Source organism: Oratosquilla oratoria, chromosome 15, assembly GCF_046742065.1.
Source record: "Oratosquilla oratoria isolate Oo_2021 chromosome 15, ASM4674206v1, whole genome shotgun sequence".
Classification (NCBI taxonomy): Eukaryota; Metazoa; Arthropoda; class Malacostraca; order Stomatopoda; family Squillidae; genus Oratosquilla; species Oratosquilla oratoria.
Window position 1 is genome coordinate 38,908,088 of NC_134791.1, and position 27,537 is coordinate 38,935,624.

At 39.1% G+C, this 27,537-nt stretch overlaps 1 protein-coding gene across 4 annotated transcripts in view; it reads right to left on the reverse strand.

The window, feature by feature from the left end:
- Positions 1 to 249: 249 nt before the first annotated feature.
- The window catches only part of LOC143033414 (uncharacterized), a 109,639-nt gene continuing 82,351 nt past the window's right edge, over positions 250 to 27,537 (reverse strand). For all 4 annotated transcript variants that reach the window (XR_012967178.1, XM_076198820.1, XM_076198818.1 and 1 more), the window contains one exon: positions 250 to 1,437. Coding sequence is in view for 3 of the 4 variants with exons in the window: in XM_076198820.1 (XP_076054935.1) it covers positions 1,348 to 1,437 (90 nt within the window). In the remaining variant the exon portion in view is untranslated. The remainder of the gene's footprint in view (positions 1,438 to 27,537) is intronic.

The following is a 27,537-nucleotide window of genomic DNA, read 5'->3' on the forward strand; positions in this document are numbered from 1 at the left end:
ACTTTTTTTCCAAGTCTATCCACCTCTGGAATCACTTGTCTCTTGTACTTCCACACTACTATATTTATATATATCCAAGAATAAGGATTTTATATACTGGTGATTGGGTGAAATGTCTTGCCTTCATTTTAACCAGTCCAGTTAACAGAACAAGAGTACTTTTCTTGACACACCATTTCTATGAAAACTGTTGATTGACTGAAAAATGTATCCACATAAATAAGTATATCACAGAATATATAATTTCAAAATTGCACTTTTGTTGGAATAAAAAATTGAAACTATGTTCATAAATATTAAGACCATGTATTGTACCATCATATGGAAGTGCAGTTTAAACATTAACACTGATAGAAACTTGGGTTCATATCAACACCTGAAATAATTTTCTTTAACTGTATCTCCATAGCCATTACTAATGTTCAATAATTACTTAGATTTGAGACTTGGTTATTTCACACTTTGCTGCTGAAATTTTTAGTTAATCAGTGCACTGCCTTGGTTTGCTCTTATAGGAGACCCATATTTACTAGAAGACATGTAACTAGTTTAGCTTGGAGGTCATTCTGGTGAAAATACTTTGTTGAATTGTCTAGTCTAGAGTGCAGGAGAGTTGATATGTATTCCATGTCTCCTGTGTGATGAATGCATCTTGGGCATCTGGTGTCTCTTAGCAAGCCAATTCTATGCAGGAACTGTTTTGTGATCAAAGTTCATGCTACTCTTGGATGGTCTGAGTATGATTTCTATTTGGCATTGATGTCTACAAGTGTCTGATGACGTGATGGATATAAGGTCTAGTTCAGTGTTTGTTTCATTAACATTTTGATACTAGATACATTTCAAGAATTTATTTTCTTGTACTTATATCAAATATGAGTAAATTTAACTTCTTTCACCATTAGTAGAGGTTTAGGGTAGCGTTTCCTTGAAATGAAAAATATGAACAGAATACACACACAAATACATCCAGCAGCTTGTGAAGATAGCCAATCATCACTGAATTTTTAAACAGTAACTATTGCAGTCATAATAATGGCAATAAAATTTGACAAAAAGTCTTAATGAACCATGAAAGAAGGACTTACACTAACTATAAAAAGTACAAAAACTGACTATCAAATCTTTGGTTACATTGTATTGTGCATATATGTACACCACAGCCCAGTCTCCATTACAAATCATCTGCATTAGATGATATGTTGTTCTTAATCTAACTCATACCAGGAACAAATTTCATTTAACTTTCAATTCCCATTCATAGTAAAATTAATTGCATTAACTCATACAGCACTAGGCACTATTGGTGCAACTCTGAAAATACCTCCTTTAATATTGTTTCATTATCTATGAGGGTAGCTGTTCCTGTATTGGAGAAATTATAGAAAGAAACTGTTCTTGAAGACATTGGGCAGCTTTTGCAGCTGCAATTTGATTCTGGAAGACAGAGAAACATGAGTATCAATAAGATGGATAAAATCTACATATTTTAAGTAAAACAAATTATTATACAAAACATATGTACATATACTGTTGTTTCTTATGACTGACTACATTTATAACTTTGATATATAAATTATTGTCCACGTATTTGTGCATACACTCAAATTTCCTGAAACAATTACATGCTTTCATTAAAATATAACTCAAACAAGTATCAAGTGTGCGCCTACATTGTGGTTGTTACAAAAAACATTGAACATTGGGTAACATGTTTGAATATTCTCTTCATATTAAAAAAGCCTCTTTTCCCCCTATAAGGAAGACAGCCTTCCAATAGATGGAGAAGTAGGAAGGTTTGGGGTGCCAGGTGAGAATCTTAGTGAAGAAATGATGCAGATGTATTTAGAAAGTTGATGATAGCAGACACTGTTTAAGAAGAGTCAAGTATAAGTATAGATGGGAAAGGGTGGTGGATTGAAAGTCATCAATGGTTTATGAAGTGGTATATATATATATATATATATATATATATATATATATATATATATATATATATATATATATATATATATATATACATATACAGCCAGTCCTCGCTTAACAATGATCTCGTTTAGCGACGACTCGGAGTTACGACGGCTTCTTAAAAAAAGAAAAGAAAAGAAGTCAAAAACATTCTTTTACTGCATTCGAATCGTCGTGCCTACCGAAACACATGCGATCACTACTCGTCAGTTGTAACCATAACACGCTGCTAGCGTGTCTATACTTAAATTTGCTCCTCAAGATTTTAGTGATTTCTAGTTAACAGTATAAACTTTATCCCTTCATGATGACTGGAAAACGAAAGAATACAAATTCTCCTACTGGATCTGGTCCTAAGAAGCAGAGGAAAGCCATCGACTTAGATATAAAAATGAAAGTCATTAACGAGCACGAGGGAGGTAAGAAAGTCCAAGCTATTGCTGACAGCCATGGCTTCATTCAACTATCTCTCCAATTCTCAAGAACAAAAGTAGTATCAAAGAAATGGCAAAATTATCGACAGGATACACCGCATTGTTAACTAGGTATGCCATCGCTTAACGACGGGGTCTTCTGAGCGATACTCCGTCATTAAACGAGGACTGGCTGTATATATATATATATATATATATATATATATATATATATCTATATATATATATATATATATATATATATATATATATATATCTATATATATATATGTATATATCACTTGAAAAACACTGTTGGAGTAAAAAAGACTGGAGACAGGGAATCTATATTTTTTGATTGCAAACTGAAATTCATCTACTGACGAGGATTGCATTTTGCATTCTTTTTTACTCCTGCGCTTGTAGCAGGATCAGAGGAGGGATTGAGGAAGTTAGTGACAGAGTTTGAGAAGGTGTGTGAAAGAAGGAAGCTGAAGATAAAAGTGTGAAAAAGTAAGGTGATGAGATGTACAAGGGGAGAGAGTGACAGCAGGCTGGAGGTGAGCATTAAGGGTGAAAGACTGGAGGAAGTGGACAGTTTATATACTTGGGTGCAAATGTGGCAGGAAAGGGAGGAGTGGGGGTGGAGATAGAATGTAGATTGAGAGAAGCGAGTAAATGCCTCGGTGGATTGAAAAGTGTAATGAGAAATAGACATCAGGGAATGGATGCCAAGAGGAGGTTATATGAAGGAGTGATTGTGCCAACAGCACTGTATGGGGCAGAAACATTGAACGTGAGAGAGGAAGAGAGAAGGAGTTTGAACGTGTTTGAGATGAAATGTCGAGAAGTATGATAGCGGTTACTAGGCTGGATAGAGTGAAAAATGAGGAGATGAGGAGGAGAACAGGGGTGGAAAGGGAGTTGGGAGATAGGGTTGATGAAAGAGTATTAGGATGGTTTGTACACATGGAAAGAATGAGTGAAGAAAGATTAGTAAAAGAAGTGTGGAAGGCAGAGGTGGAAGGAGTGAATATGAGGGGGCATCCTAGGATGAGATGGATGGATGGGGTGAAAGGGGCATTACAAAAGAGAGGAATGTTTGTGGAGGAAGGACAGGAGAGGACAGAAGATAGGGATGAATGGAGAGGGGTTGTGTATAGATGATGCTGTGATGCATGAGGGGGAGTGGGTGGGGGATGAGGGGTGAGGAAGTATGTATGAGAAAAATATTTGACGCAGCACGAAGGGATTTCTCCCCGTCTTCTCCTTTTCTGGATGGGAGGATGGAGAGGAGGGTCGCCAAATTTATGAAGCAGCCTTGCTGTGAATGTGCTGTGTCTTGCAACACTACTTCTGACCCAGGGCAGTGGACAGGATGCAGGGATGACCCGTCATCCAGGAGGTGCCAAGATAAGAGGGAGGAAGGAGGGTGGAGGGGAGTGGAATATATAGGAAATGGAATGGGTGGGAGTGGTTGCTATGCCTTTTTCTTTTTGGCTATCCCCCGTGTAGGGGGAAAAAGCCCTTGGTATATGTATGTAATATATATATACAGTCGAACCTCGAAAGCCCGGACCCCGAATGCCCGGACCCTCGTATGACTGGTCGAAATGAACAAAGGGCGGACTTTTAAGGCAAAGTTCCCTATTTGTCCGGTAGGTGGCACCGACGGCCGTACACGTGTACTCAAACCCGGCTCAGTCAAGCCGCCACCAGGGCTGCCATTTCGTAGAATTTTGTACCAAAACGTAGTAAAATAGCGGCATGTGGCAACTGCACAAGGACATGAGGAAATTTTTTCTACATATCAGTGGGCTGTTAAAAACATTCAAAAACTCAAACTTTTGTTTAAAATCATAGAACTAGTTATCAAATAATAAATGGTACATCGAAATATGACTTCTATTGGTAATTGTGTTACTTATAAAATATTATACCCCAAAAGATACGTTTTTACCGTGTAGAAAAAAATTCTACGCTAAAGTTTCAGCTTTTAGCGATAATAATAATAATAAAAAAATAATAATTCTTATATCTTACTGAATATGTTAGGGCATGGGGGTCTTATATACATTTATTCAAGAATAAAAAAAAAATAGAACCAACATTTTGTCAAAGTTTGACAACTATATCTTGCTATGAAAGTCTGCACACGCCCGAGAAAAATGTATGCCCCAGTATGGCAACACTCCCATTCTACACGGCAGTGTAGAAAACGCGGCAACCCTGGCTGCCACCACTGTCCTGCGTGCATACCTTCCGATATTTACAGTGTACGTAATAAAAAATACAGTACAGTACACTGTATATATAGTACATTTACATGCCTGTATTACAGTTATTACAGAATTATTAGTATTATAACATTATTATTACAGTATTGTTATTAATACAGTGTTAGAGTATTATTCTTATGTGTTTCTATGCCATATCATACATTACCTATACGTATACCGCTACGAAAATCTACGGGTGTTAGGGCGATATTTTCGATGACTGGACTTTTGGCATGACCGGTCCACCCTTCCCCCCAATTAGTCCGGGCTTTCGAGGTTCGACTGTATATATATATATATATATATACATATATATATATATATATATATACAGGTAGTCGTCGACTTACGACCTATGTAACTTACGACTGATCGACTTTACGACCACGAGATGGTGCAATAATATCTAACATTTAATAGAGTAATAGAATTGCAATGTTATGCCTGGCAGTGCAGTACATTACTCCGCACGCTGCGAGACGCGAGTACGATAGTTTTCGCAGGCTGCCGGCAGCGTCAGCATCCCAGCCAACTAAATATTCTTTCATTTTGTTTGTTTGAAGTAAAATGTTTCCTAATTTTGCATTGCATTTTGTATTTTTGTATGTTTTGCAATTAATAAAATATAACAAACTTTTTATGCCTAGGCTAGTTTGTTGTCGATAACAATATGTTCGGTACAGTACTTAAATGAAAAGAATGTGTTTTGTTGAAATAAAAAAAAATCCTAATTTTGCCTTACATTTTGTATTTTTATGTTTTGCAATTAATAAAATGTAACAGTATTTTTTTATGCCTAGTCTGTTGTCGATGACAAAATGTTCGGCACAGCATTTTGTATTTTTATGTTTTGCGATTGATAAAATGTAACAATAAACTTTGTTTATGCCTAGTCTGTTGTCGATAACAATATTTTCGGTACAGTACGTAAACGAAAAGAATGTGTTTCGAAATATTTTTTTCCTAATTTTGCTTTACAATGATTTTAATGTAACCAACAAAAAAGGATTTGTAGGTCAAAGATGACAGGACTTTATTCAGTATGCGTAGGCCTAGGCTACGTTTCCTAACGAAAATGATAAAAAGTTAATGAATATTAAACAACGTAGCTCAAAGATAATAAGATTTTATTCAGTATGCATACATTTCCTAAAGAAAGTCTGATGGTAAAATAATACAAAGGTTAACAAATACATACATACATACATACATATACCAAGGCTTTTTCCCCCTTACAAGGGAGGTAGCCAAAAAGGGAAAGGCATAAAAACACTCCCACCCATTTCATCCCTACATACACTCCACACCCCTCCCACCCTCCCTCTCATCTGAGCACCTCCTGGATGACGGGTCATCCCTGCACCTTGCCCACCGCCCTGGGTCAGAAGCAGTGTCACAAGACACAGCACATCCACAGCAAGGCCGCTTCATTTAATCGGCGACCCCCCCTCTCCGTCCCCCCTTGCATATAAGGAGAGGACGGGGAGAAATCCCTTCGGGCTGCGTCAAAATTTACTCACACATACTACCCCACCCCCCTGCCCATTCCTCCTCATGCAATCACAACATCATCCATATACAACCATTCTCCACTCACCTCTGTCTTCCGTCCTCTCCCTTCCTTCCTCAACAGACATTCCCCTTTTCCCCAAAGCCCCCTTCACCCCATCCATCCACCTCATCCTAGGACGTCCCCTCATGTTCACTCCCTCCACATCTGCCTTCCATACCTCTTTTACTAGTCTTTCTTCACTCATTCTTTCCATGTGTCCAAACCATCCTAATATTCTTTCATCAACCCTATCTCCCAGCTCCTTTTTCACCCCTGTTCTCCTCCTCACCTCCTCATTTCTCACTCTATCCAGCCTAGTAACCCCCACCATACTTCTCAGACACCTCATCTCAAACACATTCAAACTCCTTCTCTCTTCTTCTCTTATGTTCCACGTTTCTGCCCCGTACAATGCTGTTGGCACAATCACTCCTTCATACAGTCTCCTCTTCGCATCCATTCCCAAATGTCTATTCCTCATTACACTCTTTAATCCACCAAGGCATTTACTCGCTTCTCTCGATCTACATTCTACCTCCACCTTCACTCCACCTTTTCCTGCTACACTTGCACCCAAGTATCTAAAACTATTTACTTCCTCCAGACGCTCTCCCTTAATGTTCACTTCCAGTCTACTGCCACTTTCACCCCTTGTACATCTCATCACCTTACTTTTACCTACATTTATCTTTAGCTTTCTTCTATCACATACTCTCCCAAACTCTGCCACCAGCTTCCTCAATCCCTCCTCTGACCCTGCCACAAGCGCAGTGTCGTCCGCAAACAACAGCTGGCTCACCTCCCACTTTTCTTCATTTTCTTTAACCATCTCCAATCCCTGACCCACTACCTTAGCATTCACCTCTCGCACCACCCCATCCATGTATAAGTTGAACAGCCAGGGCGACATGACGCATCCTTGACGAAGTCCCACCTTTACTTCAAACCACTCACTCTCTCCATTAACAAATACAGTATTAAATATCATAGGTCAAAGATGATAGGATTTTATTCAATATGCTTGGGCCTAGGCTACGTTTCCCAAAGAAAATCAGATGAAATTATAAAAAGGTTAAAAATACTATACAACATAGTTCAAAGATGCTAAGATTATTTCAGTATGCTAAATATAGAATATATATATATTATATAAAGGGTAATATATACTGTATATATATATAGACCGACTTGCATCCAGATCGACTTACGACCTATCTGTCGGAACCGAACTCGGTCGTAAGTCTACGACTACCTGTATCTTTATATATAATGCTGTGGATGTGCTGTATCTTGCAACACTGCTTCTGACCCAGGGCAGGGGGCAATATATAGGGATGACCCATCATCCAGGAGGATCTAAGATAAGAGGGAGGAGGGTGGATGGGAGTGGATTTGATGCCTTTGTGTTTTGGCTACCTCCCTTGTAAAGGGGAAAAAGCCTTTGGTATATGTATGTATTTACCTAGTTTACCTAGTTGTATTTTGCGGGAGAAGAGCTATGCTTGTAGGGACCCGCAGTTGTATCTTTCCGCATCCAGTTCTTTCTTAAAGTTGTTTATAGTTTTAGCACTCACTGTTTTCTCTTTCAATTCATTCCATGTATCTATCACCCTATGTGGAAAGCTATTCTTTTTCAGATCTCTTCTGTAACTGTCCTTCTTAAGTTTCTTTGTGTGTCCCCTTGTTTCTTCTGTCCCAATTAAGTAGATCATCCCTGTCAAGGATTTCTATCCCTTTCATAATTCTACATATGGATATCAAATTGGCTCTTTCTCTTCTCTGCTCCAGAGTTAATAAGTTTAGTTTGTCCAATATTTGTTCGTATGTCAACATGCTAAGTATTGGTGCCATCTTTGTTAGTGCTCTTTGAATTCTTTCTAGTTTTTTTTTTTTTTTTTTTTTTAAGTACTGGGTGTCCATAGTGATGCTGCTTACTCTAATTTTGGTCTTATCAGTGTAAATAGGATTTTCTTCACCATCTCCTCATCCATGTAGTTACAGGCCACTTTCATTGATCTTGTTAAGTTGTAGGTTTCTCCAACTATTTTGTTTACATGTTTGTCTGGTGTCATGTCATTTGAAATGATCACTCCTAGATCTCTTTCTGAATTTACTTTAGTAACTTCTTTTGTTCCAATTTTGTATTTACCGGATATTCTATTTTTGCTTTTTCCAAATTCCATTATACTACATTTTTTAATGTTGAAATTCACTTCGTTCTTTTTACTCCAATTCCAGACTTTGGCTAGATCTCCCTGAAAAGATTTAAAGTTTTCTTTGTTACTCACTCTCTTCAATAGTTTTGCATCATCTGCAAAGAAATTTATACATACATACATATACCAAGGCTTTTTCCCCCTTACAAGGGGGGTAGCCAAAAAGAAAAAGGCACAAAATCACTCCCACCCATTCCACCCCTGAATACACTCCACACCCCTCCACCCTCCCTCTTATCTTAGCACCTCCTGAATGATGGGTCATCCCTGCACCTTGTCCACTGCCCTGGGTCAGAAGCAGTGTCGCAAGACACAGCACATCCACAGCAAGGCCGCTTCATTAAATCGGCGACCCCCCCTCTCCATCACCCCATTGCATAAAATTTATATAGATATTTATATAGCATTTAATTCCTTCATTCATGTTGTTTATATAAATAGCAAACATTATCGAAGCCAACACAGAGACTTGGGGTACTCCACTTATCATGTCTACCCATTTTGAGTTCTTTTCTCTAAGTATCACTCTCATTTTTCTTCCTTTCAAGAAGTCTTCCATCCATTCCAATAATTTTCCTTGTATTCCACATATTAGTTCAATTTTTCTTGGTAGTTTTTTGTGTGGCACTTTGTCGAAAGCCTTTTGTAGGTCCAGGAAGACACAATCTGCCCAGCTATCTCTCTCTTGTATTATGCCTAACAATCTTGAGTAAAAGCATATTAAGTTTGTAGTACATGATCTTCCACTTCTAAATCCAAATTACATACATACATACATACATATACCAAGGCTTTTTCCCCCTTACAAGGGAGGTAGCCAAAAAGAAAAAGGCAAAAAAAAAAACATTCCCACCCTTTCCATCCCTAATACACTCCACTCCCCTCCACCCTCGCTCTTATCTTGGCACCTCCTGGATGACGGGTCATCCCTGCATCTTGTCCACTGCCCTGGGTCAGAGGCAGTGTTGCAAATTGTTTAGTCCATTTGTTTTTAATAATTCTTTCACATATTTTTATCAAAAACAAATGGACTAAACCCTAGGTAAAGTGTTTAGTCCATTTGTTTTTAATAAAAATATGTGAAAGAGCTATTAAAAACAAATGGACTAAACGCTTGGAAAAGAACAAAATATCAAACCCTAACCAATTTGGATTTAGAAGTGGAAGATAATGTACTACAAACTTAATCTATGTGTGTGTGTATATATATATATATATATATATATATATATATATATATATATATATATATATATATATATATATATATTGGAAACTAGTATGTTATAACACATTTGTAAAAGATCACTGTTAACCCACTATCGGAGAAATAATAACGGAAAGTACAGAGAAACTGTATATTTCGACTACTCTCTGTAGTCCTCTTCAGCAGAATGCTTACATAAGGTTAAGGTACAAGTATATATGAAGAAATGAGGGGTACATAGAAGGGGATGAGGAAAGTGGGGGGGTGGGCTCAGGTCACATGCCCTTGAAATGGTCAGGTCAAAGTAGGACAAGGGGTGATATTTTGTCCAACCGCTTTAGACATGATCTTGTTGACCGCTAACTTGGTAATACAATCTGGGGGCCACTGGCCTTTAGAGGTATTAAAGTTAGGATAATGTTTTGTTAGAGAAGATTCTACAATTTTTCTTCTATAGCTACAGTGTGATTTATAAATTATTGATGCATTATCCCAATCTAATCTATGGTCTTTTTGGCTGGCATGAAGGAACACAGCGGAGTTAACTTGTCCATATTTTATGGAGTTTTTATGTTCCTTTAATCTCGTGGACAAATTCCTGCCACGAGATTAAAGGAACGACAACAACAACAACAACTAAGTTTTTAAAGGGAACGACAACAACAACAACAACTAAGTTTTTCCTGAAAGTGAGATTTGCGTGATTATACTTAAAAATTGAGTTCCCCATTACATTCCGGTTTTCTATATTTCAACAGCTAATGAGACAGACATTCCCTCAAGCTGAACAGTTACAGTTCCTGTTCAGAGAAATTATATGAAACAGGTGCCCGCGTGATACAAAAACATCTTGAACACATGTTAGTGGCAAATTAAATTGCTTATGTCCTAATGACAACCATCGGTAACTGATTTCTATGCAGCAACCACCGTTACGGTCAGCAATAAACCTATGCATGTCAGTATAGTGCATACCGGGTTGAAATTAAATGATATAAAATGGACATACACTATATATATTTAAATAGATATTTGGACTCATTGAAAAATTGAAAAATTGAGCTCCCATTAAAAGTGCTTTTGCAGAAATAATATCAGGTTCCAAAGATGAGGATATTGATGTATTGGAAGATGTTCTACATATCACTAGCACTAATGCTAATAGTACAAATTTACTGTATCCAAAAGAATGAGTTTCTTCTTGCACATTGCCTGTCTTCTCTTCGGCTATGGATGAAATGTAATGTTTAACTTAAGTAGTTTGAGTGTTCACCTATATCATTTCCGAAGTATCCAAAATTGTGAAGCGGTGCACTATATGTCTAACATCATTTTCAATTCGACTTACAGGGATAAGACAGGAACCTATTAGCCAAACATTGAAGAGCTATATCTATATTACATAAAATTGGAAGAAACAGATAATCTTAATCTTTGCATATGTCAGCTGTAACCGTGAGTGATCAACTTATGTAAATTATTACACCAGTGATTTTCTGCATATGTCATTACGTTATACCAGTGTCAAAATTTTGTATTCTTTCTACATTTCGAGAAAATGGTTTAACTTAAATTGGATCAAGGTCTAAGTCTTGCTGTTGCCAAACGCAAGAGAAGGTTTGCCTAGACTATTTGTCTCATGTTAAAGTGCCGTTCATCTATTAACACATGATACAATTTCCGCATGTTAATTGAACACCATACCTCTGATCAAATATTCTAAGCACTACCCAGAATGAAATATTCTAATTCAAGAACAATATTAACAAGAAACATATGAAATGATATGCAAAGGACCATCTGATTCAAATCTTCACTCACATCACCACGATTGAAATCTTATGGACACCGTTAACCTGTTATATGGGATGAGTATGCTAGATGATTGCAGCAATTCTGTTTTTGCGAAATGACTAGGGTGCTGGGAGTGACATTATTGGACTTGAGACCTGTACGCCGTGACTTTATTCCTCACGTCCTAAGACGGACAGACAAATTATATATCATTGTTTCCACAACGATTATTTAGCAACTAGTGGTGATGGTGTTGGTGGTGTCGTCAAACCAATCACCACACATATATATATATATATATATATATATATATATAATATATATATATATATATATATATATATATATATATATATATATATATATATAAACATATATACAGATGCTCCTCAACTTACGTTCCGAATGGCCAAACGTAACTTGAAAATGAACGTAAGTTGTTACTGTATGTTCCAGTAATGTATGACCGTTCATACTGTACTATACATCCATAAATTCTATTACCGTATCTTATAAAACACCCCTAAATCATTAATTATAAACATAACATTGTAAAATAATAACATTATTTTCAAATAAATTAAATTCAAGCAACATAAAGTGAGAGTAATAGAATTGCAATGTTATGTCTGGCAGCGCAGAACAATTACTCCGCACGCCGCGAGACGCTAGTACGATGGTTTTGGCAGGCTGCCGACAGCGTCAGCATCCCAGCCAGCTAAATATTCTTTCAATTTTTTGTTTGAAGTAAAATCTTTCCTAATTTTGCATTGCATTTTGTATTTTTGTATTTCTATATGTTTTGCAATTAATAAAATGTAACAATATTTTTTTTTATGCCTAGGCTAGTTTGTCGATAACAGTATGTTCGGTACAGTACGTAAACGGAAAGAATGTGTTTTGAAATAAAACAATTCCTAATTTGTCTTGCATTTTGTATTTTTATATGTTGTGCAATTAATAAAATGTAACAGTAAAACTTTTTTATGCCTAGTCTGCTGTCGATAACAATATGTTCAGTACACCATTTTGTATTTTTATGTTTTGCTATTAATAAAATGTAACAGTAAAGTCTGTTTATGCCTAGTCTGTTGTCGATAACAATATTTTTGGTACAGTACGTAAACGAAAAGAATGTGTTTTGAAATAAAAAAAAAAATTCCTAATTTTGCCTTGCAATAATTTTAATGTAACCAACAAAAAAGTATTTGTAGGTCAAAGATGACAGGACTTTATTCAGTATGCGTAGGCCTAGGCTACGTTTCCTAACGAAAATTATAAAAAAAAGTTAATGAATATTAAACGTAGCTCAAAGATAATAAGATTTTATTCAGTATGCATACGTTTCTTAAAGAAAGTCTGATGGTAAAATAAAAAAAAGGTTAGAAAATACTCGTACAGTATTAGATGTCATAGGTTAAAGATGATAGGATTTTATTCAGTATGCTTAGGCCTAGGCTACGTTTCCCAAAGAAAATCAGATTAAATTATAAAACGGTTAAGAAATACTATACAACATAGTTCAAAGATGCTAAGATTATTTCAGTATGCTTAATATAATATACAATATATATCTACAGTAACAAAAATATTTAAAGGGTAATATATACTGTATATATATATAAAGACCGACTTGCGTCCAGATCGTCTTACGACCTGTCTGTCGGAACCAAACTCAGTCTTAAGTCGATGACTACCTGTACGTTTGGCCATTTGGAACGTAACTAAAACGTAAGTTGAGGAGCGTCTGTATATATATAATATATATATATTATATCTGATGATAAAATAATAAAAAGGTTAGAAAATACTCGTACAGTATTAGATGTCATAGGTTAAAGATGATAGGATTTTATTCAGTATGCTTAGGCCTAGGCTACGTTTCCCAAAGAAAATCAGATTAAATTATAAAACGGTTAAGAAATACTATACAACATAGTTCAAAGATGCTAAGATTATTTCAGTATGCTTAATATAATATACAATATATATCAACAGTAACAAAAATATTTAAAGGGTAATATATACTGTATATATATATAAAGACCGACTTGCGTCCAGATCGTCTTACGACCTGTCTGTCGGAACCGAACTCAGTCTTAAGTCAACGACTACCTGTACGTTTGGCCATTTGGAACGTAACTAAAACGTAAGTTGAGGAGCGTCTGTATATATATAATATATATATATTATATCTTTTTTTTCAACCACAAATCACTTTTAATTCCATGCCATCACAGTTGAGACTGAGAGTTGCTCGATGGAGGCATCCGTTGGAAATTGAAACGTGGACGAGCCAAGGATTCAAACTCAATTAACCCATAACAAAGTTACAGTGACATCGCCCACTTTGTTACGGGTTAGCCGAGTTTAAATCCTTAGCTCGTCCACGTTTCAATTTCCAACGGATGCCTCCATCGAGCAACTCTCAGTCTCGACTGCGATGGCATGGAATTAAAAGTGATTTGTGGTTGAAAAAAGATATTAATTGATCACTGGGAACCATTCAGTGTGTATGTATAAATATCATATATGTATACAGTCGAACCTCGAAAGCCCAGACTAATTGGGGGGAAGGGTGGTATGGTCATGCCAAAAGACCGGTCATCAAAAATATCGCCCTAACACCCGCAGATTTTCGTAGCGGTATACGTATAGGTAATGTATGATATGGTATAGAAACACATATAATACTCTAACACTGTAATAATAACAATACTGTAATACATACATATACTAATAATAACTGTAATACAGGCATGTAAATGTACTGTACATACTGTGTACTGTACTGTATTTTTTATTACGTACACTGTACATATCGGAAGGTATGCATGCGGGACAGTGGTGGCGGCCAGGGTTGCCGCGTTTTCTACACTGCCGTGTAGAATGGGAGTGTTGCCATACCGGAACATACATTTTTCTCGGGAGTGTGCACTTTCATAGCAAGATATACTTGTCAAACTTTGACAAAATGTTGGTTCTATTTTTTTTTTTTTTTTTTTTATTCTTGAATGTATATAAGGCCCACATGCCCTAACATATTCAGTAAGATATAAAAATTATTTTTTATATTATTATCGCTAAAATAAAGCTGAAATTTGAGCATAGAATTTTTTCTACACGGTAAAAACGTATCTTTTGGGGTATGATATTTTATAAGTAACCCAATTACCAATAAAAGTCATATTTTGATGTACCATTTATTATTTGATAACTAGTTCTATAATTTTTAAGCAAAAGTTTGAGTTTTTGAATGTTTTTAACAGCCAGCTGATATGTAGAAAAAAATTCCTCATGTCCTTGTGCAGTTGCCACATGCCGCTATTTTACTACGTTTTGGTACAAAATTCTACGAAACAGCAGCCCTGGTGCTAAAAGAAAGCTGAAACTTTAGCGTAGAATTTTTTTCTACACCGTAAAAACGTATCTTTTCGGGTATAATATTTTATGAGTAACACAATTACAAATAAGTCATATTTTGATGTACCATTTATTATTTGATAACTAGTTCTATGATTTTTAAACAAAAGTTTGAGTTTTTAAATGTTTTTAACAGCCCGCTATGTAGAAAAAAATTCCTCATGTCCTTGTGCAGTTGCCACATGCCACTATTTTACTACGTTTTGGTACAAAATTCTACGAAACAGCAGCCCTGGTGGCGGCTTGACTGGGCCGGGTTTGAGTACACGTGTACGGCCATCGCTGCCGCCTACCAGACAAATAGGGAACTTTGCTTGAAAAGTCCACCCTTTGTTCATTTCGACCAGTCATACGAGGCTCCGGGCATTCGGGGTCTGGGCTTTCGAGGTTCGACTGTATATATAATATATGCAAAGGGATAGGAAGATTTCTGGACATTCATGTTTTAAGAGGAGAGTGGGGTAGTGTCGGATAATTTTTTGGTAGAACGGAAACTGAGAATGGAGGATAAGTGAAGGAGAAAAAAGGTAGGAGAGAGATGCAAAAAGGATATTGAATGAAAAAGAAAAGGAAAAAGAATACCGGAAAAAAAAGAAAGACACATGTAGGATGTAGGAGAATGGGTATGTTTTAAGGAGGAAGTGACAATACAGACGCTCCTCTACTTACGTTCATTCGTTTTACGTTTTTTCGATTTTACGTTTGAACTGATGGTAAAAAAAAAAAAAAAAAAAATTGGAGTGAATTTTTTAGTTTACCGCGCTCTCCGTAGTTCAAACGATACTTGCGCACGACGCTGCGTCCATTGTTTACATTGCGCAGACGACAAACTGTACATGCCTTGCCTCCTCCTCCTCCCCCTCCTCCTCCACCATCTCAATTTATGTTGCTTGAATTTAATCTATTTGAAATTAATGTTATTATTTTACAATGTTATGTGTTTAATTAATGATTTAGGGGTGTTTTATAAGATACAGTAATAGAATTTACCGATGTATAGTACAGTAACAACTTACGTTCATTTTCAACTTACGTTCGGCCGTTCGGAACGTAACTAAAACGTAAGTTGAGGAGCGTCTGTATGTGCAAAGACAGTATGTGGGACAAGGAGAATGGGATGGAATAGAAGGAAGGGTAGTGAATGGGGGGATGAAAAAATGAAGGCAGTAGAAAAGAAAAAGCAAAAATATGTGGATTGGTTGTTGTTGTTGTTGTTGTCTTTCCCTTGACTGTCTGTCCGAGCAGTCCCGTCTCCCCAAGGAATGCCACAGCCGAAACTGGGTTTTCCCACAAATCCTTTATAGAGTGTATGTTGTGTTGTTTGTGTAAATGATTGTGTATAATGTAGTCTTCCATTATGTGTTGTATGGTAATTGGATTGGTTGTAAGGAAGAGCTTGGAAAGCACATAAGAAGTACAAGAAGAGAGAAGCAAAACAGAATGAGGGAGGCAAAGAAGAGAACTGATGTAAAATGGGAAAGGAGTACAGCAGAATATCTTGAAAAGAATAAGATGTTTTGGAAGGAACTGAAGAGAATCGGGGGATGAGTCAGGCAGAGGAAAAGGTAAAAGGTATAGGTGAAGTTATTTCAATGGAAGTGAAGGCAGTAAGGGGAGGAGTTTAGGGAAGGATTGATTGTGGCAGTGGGAGGAGCTTGGAAGATGAATGTGATGAGAGAGGAAAATGACAGGGATATAGGAAAAGATGAGGTACAAAGAACACTGAAAATTATGAAAGCTGTTAAGACACTCAAGCAGAATGTCTGACAAAGGGAGGAATGGTTATAGTGGATTAACTGGTGAGAATAGAGGGGAGTGGAGGAATGGAATGGGCGGGAGTGGTATCTATGCTTTGTTTCTTAGCTACCTCCCTTGTAAGGGGGAAAAGCCTTTGGTATATGTATGTAACAGGTGAGACTGGTTAATGTGTGCTTAACCCCTTCCATACGGTGCCGCACACGTAGGCGTCATGGACTTAGATCTCGGTGGCAGCAGCCAATGCCAGCCGTACGACGTGTCGTAATAATACTCGCATCATAAAATATAGTCACCGCTTATATCGATCGTTCTCTCTTCACCCGTGAATTTTGATAACCATAGAAAATGCGATTACAAAGGAATTAGAAAGAATGTCATTATGGAGGGGCGACTACAATAAATATAATCAAGACGCCGATATGGCAGCCTCGCGAATACACTCGCTCCCCATGACGCCTACGTGTGCGGCACCGTATGGAAGGGGTTAAGGGAGGGGAGTATGCCAGAGGATTAGAAGAGAGCTTTTATAGTTCCAATCTATAAAGGAAAAGGAGATAAATGTGAATGTAGTAGTAGTATCAGGGGGACTAGTTTGTTGAAAGTAGTTAGAGGGGCACATGGGAGGATGTTAACTGAGAAAATTTGGAGAAGTACAAGAGTAAGGAACTGAGTGGATTTATCATAGAGGGTGCATGGGTCAAATTTTTGTGATAAGCCAGATTTGCAAGATGTTTTTGGCAAAAGGTAAGGATGTTTATTGGGTCTTTATGGATTTTGAGAAGGCATATGACAGGGTAGACAGGAAGGCATTGTGGTAGTATTTGCAGGTATATATGAAAGAAGAAAACATGTTAAGGGTAGTCAAATGCATTTACATGAGTAGTAGAGCTTGTGATAAGTTTAGGAGTAGTGAGAGTGAGTGGTTTGAGGTGATGGTAGAGCTGCACCAGAGTTGTATTATTTTGCCATGACTGTTTAATATGTACATGGATGGGGTGATGCAGGAAGTAGATGTGAGGGTGGTGGGCAGAGGACTGAAGATGGTTAGTGAGACTGATGGGAAGAGGGAGGTGAGCCAATTGTTGTTTGCTAATGACATTATGCTTGTCGTAGAGTCAGAGAAAAGTCTGAGGCAAGTGTTGAAGCTTGGGGAGGTATGCGATGGCAGACCAAAGAGGACACAAAATTCCTGAACAGCTCCCCAACCTAAACACAATCAACTCCAGCAACAACCCTAACAGACCTCTCCAGCAAAATCAGCAATCAACATCACCTGACATAACATGTTCGTCCACCCTAAAAACCCTAACCACATGTAAAACCATGCAAGACCTATCATCTGATCACCCCTCAATTAAGATCACCATAGAACTGGAAGAGAAGCTGCAATCCATGCTAAACTGCACTTTCATAAAAAAAAAGGCAGAAATACTCAAAGACATTGAGAAAGAACTTACATATATACATACATATACCAAGGCTTTTTTCACCCTTACCAGGGGGGTAGCCAAAAAGGACAAGGCACAAAAACATTCCCACCCATTTCATCCCCGAAAACACTCCACACCCCTCCACCCTCCCTCCCATCTTAGCACCTCCTAGATGACGGGTCATTCCTGCACCCTGTCCACTGCCCTGGGTCAGAAGCCTTGGTGGTTTAAAAAGTGTAATGAGGAATAGGAATCTGGGAATGGATGCTAAGAGGAGACTGTATGAAGGAGTGATTGTGCCAACAGCACTGTATGGAGCAGAAACATGGAACATGAGAGAGGAAGAGAGAAGGAACTTGAATGCGTTTGAGATGAAGAAAGAACTTAAACACAGAAATAGAACAATTCCCAACCCAGGAAAAAGCTATAAATAAAACAGTAACTACCATCCAGATAGAAACATACCCAGAGGCTACAGAAAAAAAATTCAATCCCAACTTCACACATGAGATAGCCTCATTAAAAAAAAAAAAAAAAAAAAAAAAAAAAAAAAAAAATCTTGCAGAAAAAGAAAAAGAACATGTAATGCAACTAAACTATCTCTGTAACATCTATATACCAAAGGCTTCTTCTCTTTACTAGGGTGGTAACAATTCAAAATGCATATACCTACTCCCCCCCCTTTCCCTCTCATCTTGGCACAAAAGAGGAGGCGGTAAAGGGAAGATGGGCCAATTATTTTTGTGCTGTTGAATGTGGGGGAGGATTGGAAGGGACTGGTGGTAGCAGTAAGAGGTACTAAGAAAGTGACGGTGATGGAGAGGAAACTGGAGGAGAAATAAGAAAAAATGAGGTGCAAGTAGTAATTGGTATACAGATAGCAAGTAGTTTTGAAAATTATGAGAGCATGTAAGGCACCTGGGTTAGATGGATGTCATGCAAAGTGTCTGAAGAAGAGAGGCACAGTAATAGTGGACTGCCTAGTGAGGTTGTTTAATTTGTGTCTGTGGAAGGGTAGAGTGCCGGAGGACTGGAGGAGTATTTACCAAATTGTAGTATACAGGAATAGAGAAATGCTTGTTGGGTCCTGTCTCCTGTCTATCTACATACGAAGAGCTTTTTCCCCTTATAAGGGAAGTAGCCAAATCAAAGGCACATACCCACTCCCACCCATTCCACTCTCATCCACCACCTACTACTTCCTCTCATCTTAGCTCCTCATGGATGAAGGGAATGGAGTCCTCCCCTAAAAAATTATCAGTGACATTAATCATTCCAGACAACCATGAATCAAAGAAACATCCAATAGTACAGTCGCCGCAAAAAAAATCTATACATTTTTTCCGCAAAAAAAATCTATACACGGGATTTTATGAATAGATTTCACTTGATTTCCCGCCATAATAAAAAGTGGGCGGAGTTACTGATGACGTGGGTGTGTAGAGCGCGCCTTTTTACACTGTTCGCCAACACATAACGCTTCAGTGCGCTGCCAGCGCTAGATGAGAGAGGAATCTATGCATGCTGCTCTTTAGTGCCCTTTTGTTCACTTTTTCACTGACTTTGGTGCCCTCTAACTCTCCTTCTGGTGATCAAAATAGGTCATTCCAAGCTTTCAATGCAAGAAAAGGCCCGCGCCCTAGCTCTGTTAGAGCAGGGAATGTCTGTGATACGTGTTGCCGCAGACCTGCAGGTGACAAGAATGGTCATTTATAGCCTGAAGAAAGCAGCCGCCACACACCCTCCTGGTACGGTACCACCAAGAAAGCCAGGCTCTGGAGCTCCAAAGAAGACATCTACTCGCACTGACAAGATCCTAAAACAAGAAGTGATGTCAGATCCATGTATAACAGCTGTTAGTCTGAAGCAAAAACATCCTGCTCTCCTTAAAAACGTTGCTGTATGAACGATCCAACATCGGCTGCAGAAGGACCTCAAGTCCCAGCTCGATGTGCCGCCAAGAAACCCCTGCTCACAGAGTCCATGAAGAAGAAACGGATTGATTTCTGTAAGAAATACAAGGACTGGACATCAGAGCAGTGGCAGAAGGTGATGTTCAGTGATGAAAGTACCTTCAGGCTGATCAGGGGCAGCTCCAAGATCGTTCGTCGCCCCAGTGATGTGTCCAGATTTGACACGTGGTACACAGTTAAAACACCCAGACAGTGTGATGGTGTGGGGTGCCTTTAATGGTAACAAGGGCAGGGGTGGAATATATTTCCTCCCCAAGAATGTGACAATGAAAGGGAGCAATTATATCAATGTTTTGAGGGATCACATGCTTGAATTTTGGGACATCCATGAGTGTGATCATTTCATGCATGACGGTGCCCCTGCCCATAGGTCTAAGGAAGTGATAAAGTTCCTTAATGACAACAATATCAGTGTTATGGAGTGGCCAGGCAATTCCCCAGACTTGAACCCAATAGAAAATGCCTGGAATCTGATGAAAAACGAACTGGAGAAATCACGACCCACCAGTATTCCAGACATGAAGGAGGTGCTGAAGAAGATCTGGGTCACTATGGCCAGCATCTACTTCGCCAAACTCGCCTCTTCAATGCCCAGAAGGATCCAGATGGTACTCAAGAACAAGGTGAACATGACAAAATACTAAATGTAACTCTTAAGTGGAAATAAAGCACATGTTAGTTGTACTTTTGAGTTTTATTGTCCAAAAGTCCTTAGTGTATAGATTTTTTTTTGCGGCGATTGTAATAGTGAATGGCCAAACTTTTCCATTGGTCAAAAAATAATAACAATAAATTGTTAACCACTTCGGTACAATGATATCTACATAGGTGTCACAAGGCGCAAGTATTTACCTAGTTGTATTTTACGGGATGAGAGCCATGCTCGTAGTGACCCATTTTCATATCTCTCCGCATCCAGTTTATTCTTAAAATTATGTATAGTTTTGGCACTCACTGTTTCTCCATTTAGTTTGTTACAGACATCAATCACTCTATGTGGGAAGCTATTCTTTTTTAGGTCTCTTCTGTAACTGTCCTTTACCTTCTTTTCGTGTCCTCTTGTTTCTCATCTGTCCTATTTTAATAAGACATCTCCATTGAGAATTTCCATCCCTTTCTTAATTCTGTAAATGGTCAACAAATCACCTCTTTCTCCTCTCTGTTCCAGTGTTGATAGATGTATTTTCTCCAATCTTTGTTCGTATGTCAAATTTGATAGTGTAGGTGCCATTTCTGTTGCTGCTCTTTGTATTCTTTCTAATTTTGTTAAGTTCTTTTTTGTGCTAGGTGCCCATGGTGTTGCAGCATACTCTAGTTTAGGTCTTATTAGTGTAACCACTATTTTCTTTACCATTTGGGTATATGAGGATGCCGATGTCAGTGTCTTGATTATATATATTTTTTGTAGTTGTACATGAGTTACCCAGGATTCTGTGAACTGGTTTGATCATGTTTTCTGTGTTTATTATTACTCACAGTAATACAGCAGCAGTGACTTTATATTTTATAATGTGAGCAATGTGATGCATCATACATATGGCAGCTGATGCTGCGCATAAGAATTTGATTTGTACTGAAGTGGTTAAACATATACAAAAAATCAATCTCGGTCTTACTTTTGATACTTGCATCACCTTTAGTTCCTTATCAAAGGTCCGACAGTGAAAACAAGAAAATAAACCTAATAAAATCAATCACAAGTTTTAGACAGTGAACATCAACAAGAAAACCAACAAGTATGGGCTCTTGACAGCAGATGAAACTCTAATCAGTCTATTGACAATTTATGAGAAACACCTGACTATGCTTCTACAGCATATGGAAAACAAATATGGATGAAATGTCAGCATATGGAAGCGGAGTGCCTACCCATGGAACAACATATGAAAATGATGGGTGCATGGCTCTGTATGGGAGCCCTAAACCATGCCCACCCATCTTATTACATCATACAAGCACAAACAAATGAATGAGGTGGGAAGATTTCACCAGAAAAGAAGCATAATACTCAATGATCTACAACAACATTCCACCTGATCTGCACAACACATTCATACAAAAACATGTTGACACTCGGATTACATGACAGGCACTCCAGGACCAACCACCCAACCCCCTCCTCCATCAAACCCCTCCAGACATTGGCCCTGTTAAGGAATCCCACTCAAGAGAAGCAGGAACTGTATTCAGGTCACTATCCAGTACTGGAGCAGTACCAGCACAGAGTGGACCTAGCCATAGAAACCAGCTACCCCAGACAGGCATCACACAGGGATCAGAGAGCACCTTTGTGCTGCCCCTCTGCCATAAACATGTGGCAGTGCAGGGTTTCTTCCTTGTGTAACTTATGAGCCAATCTGGTGGCTGTTGCTGGTTACCTGGGAGTTGTGGGTGTCCTGCAAGAGTTGAGGGGCAACAAATTTATATCAATGTCTTTAATGAGGTTTGGGGACCATACAGAAACAGCATATTCCAAGTACAGATAGACTACTGATCTATATAACTGATTGATGATAGCTAGACTTTTGAAGTCAAAAGATCATGCTACCAATGCCAGTATCCTATTTGCTTTCTGAGGCAGAAATGTAATGCATAGAAGTTTTAAAATCATTGCTGATAATTATATATAATTACATATAATTACATCCAAATCTTTTTCATCCTCCACTTTAGTTAGCTTTTATAAATAACCTGAATTCATACATACATACATACATATACCAAGGCTTTTTCCCCCTTACAAGGGAGGTAGCCAAAAAGGAAAAGGCATAAAATCATTCCCACCCATTCCATCCCTAAATACACTCCAAACCCCTCCACCCTCCCTCTTTCCTCTTATCTTACCACCTCCTGGATGACGGGTCATCCCTGCACCTTGTCCACTGCCCTGGGTCAGAAGCAGTGTCGCAAGACACAGCACATCCACAGCAAGGCCGCTTCATTAAATCGGAGACCCCCCCTCTCTGTCCCCCCATTGCATAAAGGGAGAAGACGGGGAGAAATCCCTTCGGGCTGCGTCAAATTTTGCTCACACATACTACCTCACCCCCTATCCCCCCGCCCATCCCACCTTATGCATCACATCATCATCTATATACAACCATTCTCCATTCACCCCTGTCTTCTGTCCTCTCCCGTCCTTCCTCAACAGACATTCCCCTCTTCCCCAAAGCCCCCTTCACCCCATCCATCCACCTCATCCTAGGACGTCCCTTCATGTTCACTCCCTCCACATCTGCCTTCCATACCTCTTTTACTAGTCTTTCTTCACTCATTCTTTCCATGTGTCCAAACCATCCTAATACTCTTTCATCAATCCTATCTCCCAACTCCCTTTCAACTCCTGTTCTCCTCCTCACCTCCTCATTTCTCACTCTATCTAGCCTAGTAACTCCCATCATACTTCTCAGACACCTCACCTCAAACACATTCAAACTCCTTCTCTCTTCCTCTCTTATGTTCCATGTTTCTGCCCCATACAGTGCTGTTGGCACAATCACTCCTTCATACAGTCTCCTCTTAGCATCCATTCCCAAATGTCTATTCCTCATTACACTTTTTAATCCACCAAGGCATTTACTCGCTTCTCTCAATCTACATTCTACCTCCACTTCAACCTTTTCCTGCCACATTTGCACCCAAGTATCTAAAACTATCCACTTCCTCCAGTCGCTCTCTCTTAATGCTCACTTCCAGTCTACTGCCACTTTCACCCCTTGTACATCTCATCACCTTACTTTTACCCACATTTATCTTTAGCTTTCTTCCATCACATACTCTCCCAAACTCTCTCACCAACTTCCTCAATCCCTCCTCCGATCCTGCCACAAGCGCAGTGTCGTCCGCAAACAACAGCTGGCTCACCTCCCACTTTTCTCCATTTTCTTTAACCATTTCCAATCCCTGACCCACTACCCTTGCATTTACCTCTCGCACTACCCCATCCATGTATAAGTTGAACAGCCAGGGCGACATAACGCATCCTTGACGAAGTCCCACCTTTACCTCGAACCACTCACTCTCTCCATTTCTAATCCTGACACAAGCTCTATACTCTCATAAAAAAAATTCCTACATGCACGACTTAACACTAATTTGGGTTAAATTTCAATAGCCACTTCTAAAACCACTGTTTTAGTTTGTCAAAATCTCTTTGAATAAACAGATGATTCAGTGATTATTTGCTATTCTACACAGCTTAGTATCATCAGCAAATATGGAGACAGTAGATTTAAGTTCACAGTCATTGTCACTGATATAAAAAAAAAATTCCTTTTCTCACACACTCTGCCAAAATCAGTCACCAACTGTTTCAGTCTCTCTTCAAAATCAGCTATAAGTGCAATGTCATCTGAAAATAACAAATGATTCACTTCCCATATCTTTCCATTCTCACCCAACAATTCTAAACTTCTGTCTACACTCCTGCATTTCCTTTCCTTACCTCTCCATCCATACTCACATTGAACAACTATGGCAACATTATACAATCCTTTATTCATCCTTGACGAAGTCCCACCTTTACCTCAAACCACTCATTCTCTCCATTTCTAATCCTGACACAAGCTCTACTACTCTCATAAAAACTCTTGACAGCTCCTAGAAGCTTTCCTCCTATCCCGTAAATCTTCATAACCTCTCACAGTGCCTTTCTGTCTACCCTATCGTAAGCCTTTTCCAGATCCATAAAAGCCCAAAAAACATCCTTCCCCTTTCCTATAGCTTTCTCACATATCTGTCTTACCACAAAGATCTGATCTACACATCCCCTACCTGTCCTAAACCAACACTGTTCCTCACCAACTACTCCCTCTGTTCCTCTCCTAATCCTCTCAATCAATATCCTCCCATAAGCCTTCCCAACTACAGTTAACAAGCTAATCCCTCTGAAACTACTACATTCACACTTGTCCCCTTTTCCCTTGTAAAGTGGAACTATACAGGCACTCCTCCAGTCCTCCTGCACTCTACCCTCTCTCCAGCAAACATTAAATAACCTCACCAGCCAGTCCACCATCACTGTACCTCCTTTTTTTAGACATTCTGCATGGCATCCATCCAGACCAGGTGCCTTACCTGCTTTCATCATCTTAACCCCTTCCATACGGTGCCGCACACGTAGGCGTCATGAGGAGCAAGTGGATTCGCGACGCTGCCATATCGGCGTCTTGATTATATTTATTGTAGTCGCCCCTGTGTTTTTACATTCTCCCAAATGCGCCCTGAATCCCATTCTCTGTGGTTTTCAAAATTCGCGGGTGAAAGAGAGAACGATCGATATAAGCGGTGACTATATTTTATGATGCGAGTATTATTACGACACGTCATACGGCTGGCATTGGCTGCTGCCCGCGAGATTTAAGTCCCGAACCGAAGTGGTTAACAACTGCCTTCACTTCATCCTTCCTTATTTCTCCTCCATTTTCCTCACTCATCACTCTCATTTTCTTAGCATTTCCCACTGCAGCTATCTTTCCCTCCCTATCCTCCTTCACATTTAGCAACTCCCTAAAATATTCTGCCCATCTTCCCTACTGCCTTCTCTTCCATTATCATCTCTCCATCTGTACCTTTTACCTTTTCTTCTCTACTTGATTCGCCTCCTCTTCCTCTCTTAATTTCTTTCCAAAACATCTTTTTATTACTTTCAAAATTTTCTGTCATACTCTTACCCCATTTCACATCTGCTCTCCTCTTTGCCTCCTTTACCTTGTGCTTTACTTCTCTTTTCTTTTCTTTGTACCTCTCATATGACTCCCTCGTCCTATTTTGTAACCAATCTGTGAAAGCTCGCTTCTTCTCTTCTACAACCTTCTTTGTTTCCTCATTATGTCGTTATGGGCATTATGTCGCCCTGGCTGTTCAACTTATACATGGATTGGGTAGTGCGAGAGGTAAATGCAAGGGTAGTGGGTCAGGGATTGGAGATGCTTAAAGAAAATGGAGAAAGTGGGAGGTGAGCCAGCTGTTGTTTGCGGACGACACTGCGCTTGTGGCAGGATCGGAGGAGGGATTGAGGAAGTTGGTAACAGAGTTTGGGAGAGTATGTGATAGAAGAAAGCTAAAGATAAATGTGGGTAAAAGTAAGGGGTGAAAGTGGCAGTAGACTGGAAGTGAGCATTAAGAGAGAGCGACTGGAGGAAGTGAATAGTTTTAGATACTTGGGTGCAAATGTGGCAGGAAAAGGTGGAGGTAGAATGTAGATTGAGAGAAGCGAGTAAATGCCTTGGTGGATTAAAAAGTGTAATGAGGAATAGACATTTGGGAATGGATGCTAAGAGGAGACTGTATGAAGGAGTGATTGTGCCAACAGCACTGTATGGGGCAGAGGCATGGACCATAAGAGAGGAAGAGAGAAGGAGTTTGGATGTGATTGAGATGAGGTGTCTGAGAAGTATGATGGGGGTTACTAGGCTAGATAGAGTGAGAAATGAGGAGGTGAGGAGGAGAACAAGGGTGGAAAGGGAGTTGGGAGATAGGGTTGATGAAAGAGTATTAGGATGGTTTGGACACATGGAAAGAATGAGTGAAGAAAGACTAGTAAAGAAGGCAGATGTGGAGGGAATGAACATGAAGGGACGTCCTAGGATGAGGTGGATGGATGGGGTGAAGGGGGCTTTGGGGAAGAGGGGAATGTCTGTTGAGGAAGGACAGGAGAGGACAGAAGACAGGAGTGAATGGAGAATGGTTGTATATGGAAGATGTTGTGATGCATGAGGTGGAATGGGCAGGGGGATGGGGGGTGAGGTAGCATGTGTGAGCAAAATTTGATGCAGCCTGAAGGGATTTCTCCCCATCTTCTCCTTTTATGCATGGGGGGACGGAGAGGGGGGGTCGCCGATTTAATGAAGCGGCCTTGCTGTGGATGTGCTGTGTCTTGCGACACTGCTTCTGACCCAGGGCAGTGGACAAGGTGCAGGGATGACCCGTCATCCAGGAGGTGCTAAAATAAGAGGGAAGAGGGAGGGGGGAGGGGTTTGGAGTGTATTTAGGGATGGAATGGGTGGGAATGATTTTATGCCTTTTCCTTTTTGGCTACCTCCCTTGTAAGGGGGAAAAAGCCTTGGTATATGTATGTATGTATGTTATTCATCCATTTACTTTTACTATTCCCAGTTCTCACACATGCACTGTTATGCCACTATATGTCAATGTACCAGAGGCCCTTTATTGCATGCAAGGAGGATGGCACAGTCAAAGTACACACCCATTCACACAAAACTTCTCTCTCATCTCACTAACTCATGGATGCCCTACTACTAATGTCAAAACTTCTTATACCTTTCAAAACTTTCCTATGTCCCATACATTTGCAACAACCTCCACAAATTTTTCTGTCAACCTTGTTATGTGCATTTTCCAAGTAGTTAAGGTAAGTTATATTAATTGGAAACCTACAGACCATAGTAGCTAGCAACAGTCCTTAGGTTCTCCCATTGACTCTGGAAAGAAACTCTGGACCACTCTCCATGCTGTATTTGTGTATTTACCTAGTTGTATTATACAGGAAGAGAGCTATGCTCA